The 1,273-nt window shown below is 40.9% G+C and overlaps 1 protein-coding gene across 2 annotated transcripts in view; it reads left to right on the plus strand.

The window, feature by feature from the left end:
- The first annotated feature begins 784 nt into the window (after positions 1 to 784).
- Positions 785 to 1,273, plus strand: part of LOC106880707 (uncharacterized) — a 31,434-nt gene continuing 30,945 nt past the window's right edge. The window contains exon 1 of one of the 2 annotated variants that reach the window (XM_014930783.2): positions 785 to 1,054. In XM_014930783.2, coding sequence (XP_014786269.1) covers positions 802 to 1,054 — 253 coding nt within the window. In that variant the 5' untranslated portion in view covers positions 785 to 801. The remainder of the gene's footprint in view (positions 1,055 to 1,273) is intronic. The other variant, XM_014930782.2, reaches the window with a different exon arrangement.

The following is a 1,273-nucleotide window of genomic DNA, read 5'->3' on the forward strand; positions in this document are numbered from 1 at the left end:
GGGTTTCTCGAATGCTTGGTGGGTGAAGTATATACTTTTTATTCTCGACTGCCTGGGTGACCCTGCAGTAAAAAAGGAGCATGGACAAGGTATAAACCTGATAAACCTTACATCGCCAACGATTGAGTTTTACATGAAGCAATTGAGCATGAAGAAAGTTCAGGATGTTGTTAAGGCAGTAAGTTTAGCCTCTGCTACCGGGGCTCTTTGCAGTAGCCTACTGAAAGCCAATAAGGAAAAATATTAAGATATTTCAACAAATAAAGAAAATGTGCCGCTTAAATCATACTATCTTTGCATTCTGTCTCTTTCTCTCTCTCTCTCTTTCTTTTTCTCGTTCGCTCTCTCTTTTCCTCTTGGTGTTATATTCTTTCATTCTATCACTTTGTCGATTTTCTCACGTTCACTTCTTTATTTTTCCCTCTCTTCCTTCTCACGTATTCTTAGTCGCCGTCTCTTTCCTAATCACTTTATTTTCCCCCTCACTCATTCTACTCTGTGCTGTTTGTGTCTGTGTGTGCGTGTGTTTTGGTGTGTGTGTGTGAGCACGCGCGCGTACTGCGTGAGCCTGTGTGTGTAGGCGCGCGTGAGTGTCTTGTTCTTAGTTTCTTTTAAACTGTTCTTTTTATATATATATTCTACCTGTCTACTTCTCGAAGCAGAAAGAGAGGGAGTAAAGGAGAAAGAGAGAGAGAGAGAGAGAGAGAGAGAGAGAGAGAGAGAGAGAGAGAGAGAGAGAGAGAGAGAGAGAGAGAGAAAGAGAGGTAGAGAGAAAGAGAAAGAAGGAGAAAGTAACAGAAAATGGAAAATCTCAGCTTCACTCACACTTCGAATTGCACTCCCTCTCTCATTCACACTTACATATATTGTGTTTTGTCATTATCCTTGTTGTTTGACCATTTCGACTTCACATTTCGAATCAGACACGTCTTTTCGTTGTTTATTGTTGCTGGGAGCCGAATATCATTTCCCTTTCTGCCTAATACCTGCCTGTTAAGATCAGAGATGTTATTAGTTATATTAATGTTAATGATGGTTCCTTACAATTCAGCCCGTAAGTTAAGATTCACGACAATACTCTCTTTTCAGCTCCGACACTCAATCTTTCTCTGTGAGATCTCATTCTTACATTCTCTGGGTGCCTGTGTTTACTAAATATTTCTATCTCCTCCTAATTGCTCTTTTTCGATCTCGTTTTCTTCTGCACACACACACGCGCACACACACACACACACACACACACACACACACACACACACACACACACACACAC

This window comes from Octopus bimaculoides, chromosome 20, assembly GCF_001194135.2.
Source record: "Octopus bimaculoides isolate UCB-OBI-ISO-001 chromosome 20, ASM119413v2, whole genome shotgun sequence".
Lineage (NCBI taxonomy): Eukaryota > Metazoa > Mollusca > Cephalopoda > Octopoda > Octopodidae > Octopus > Octopus bimaculoides.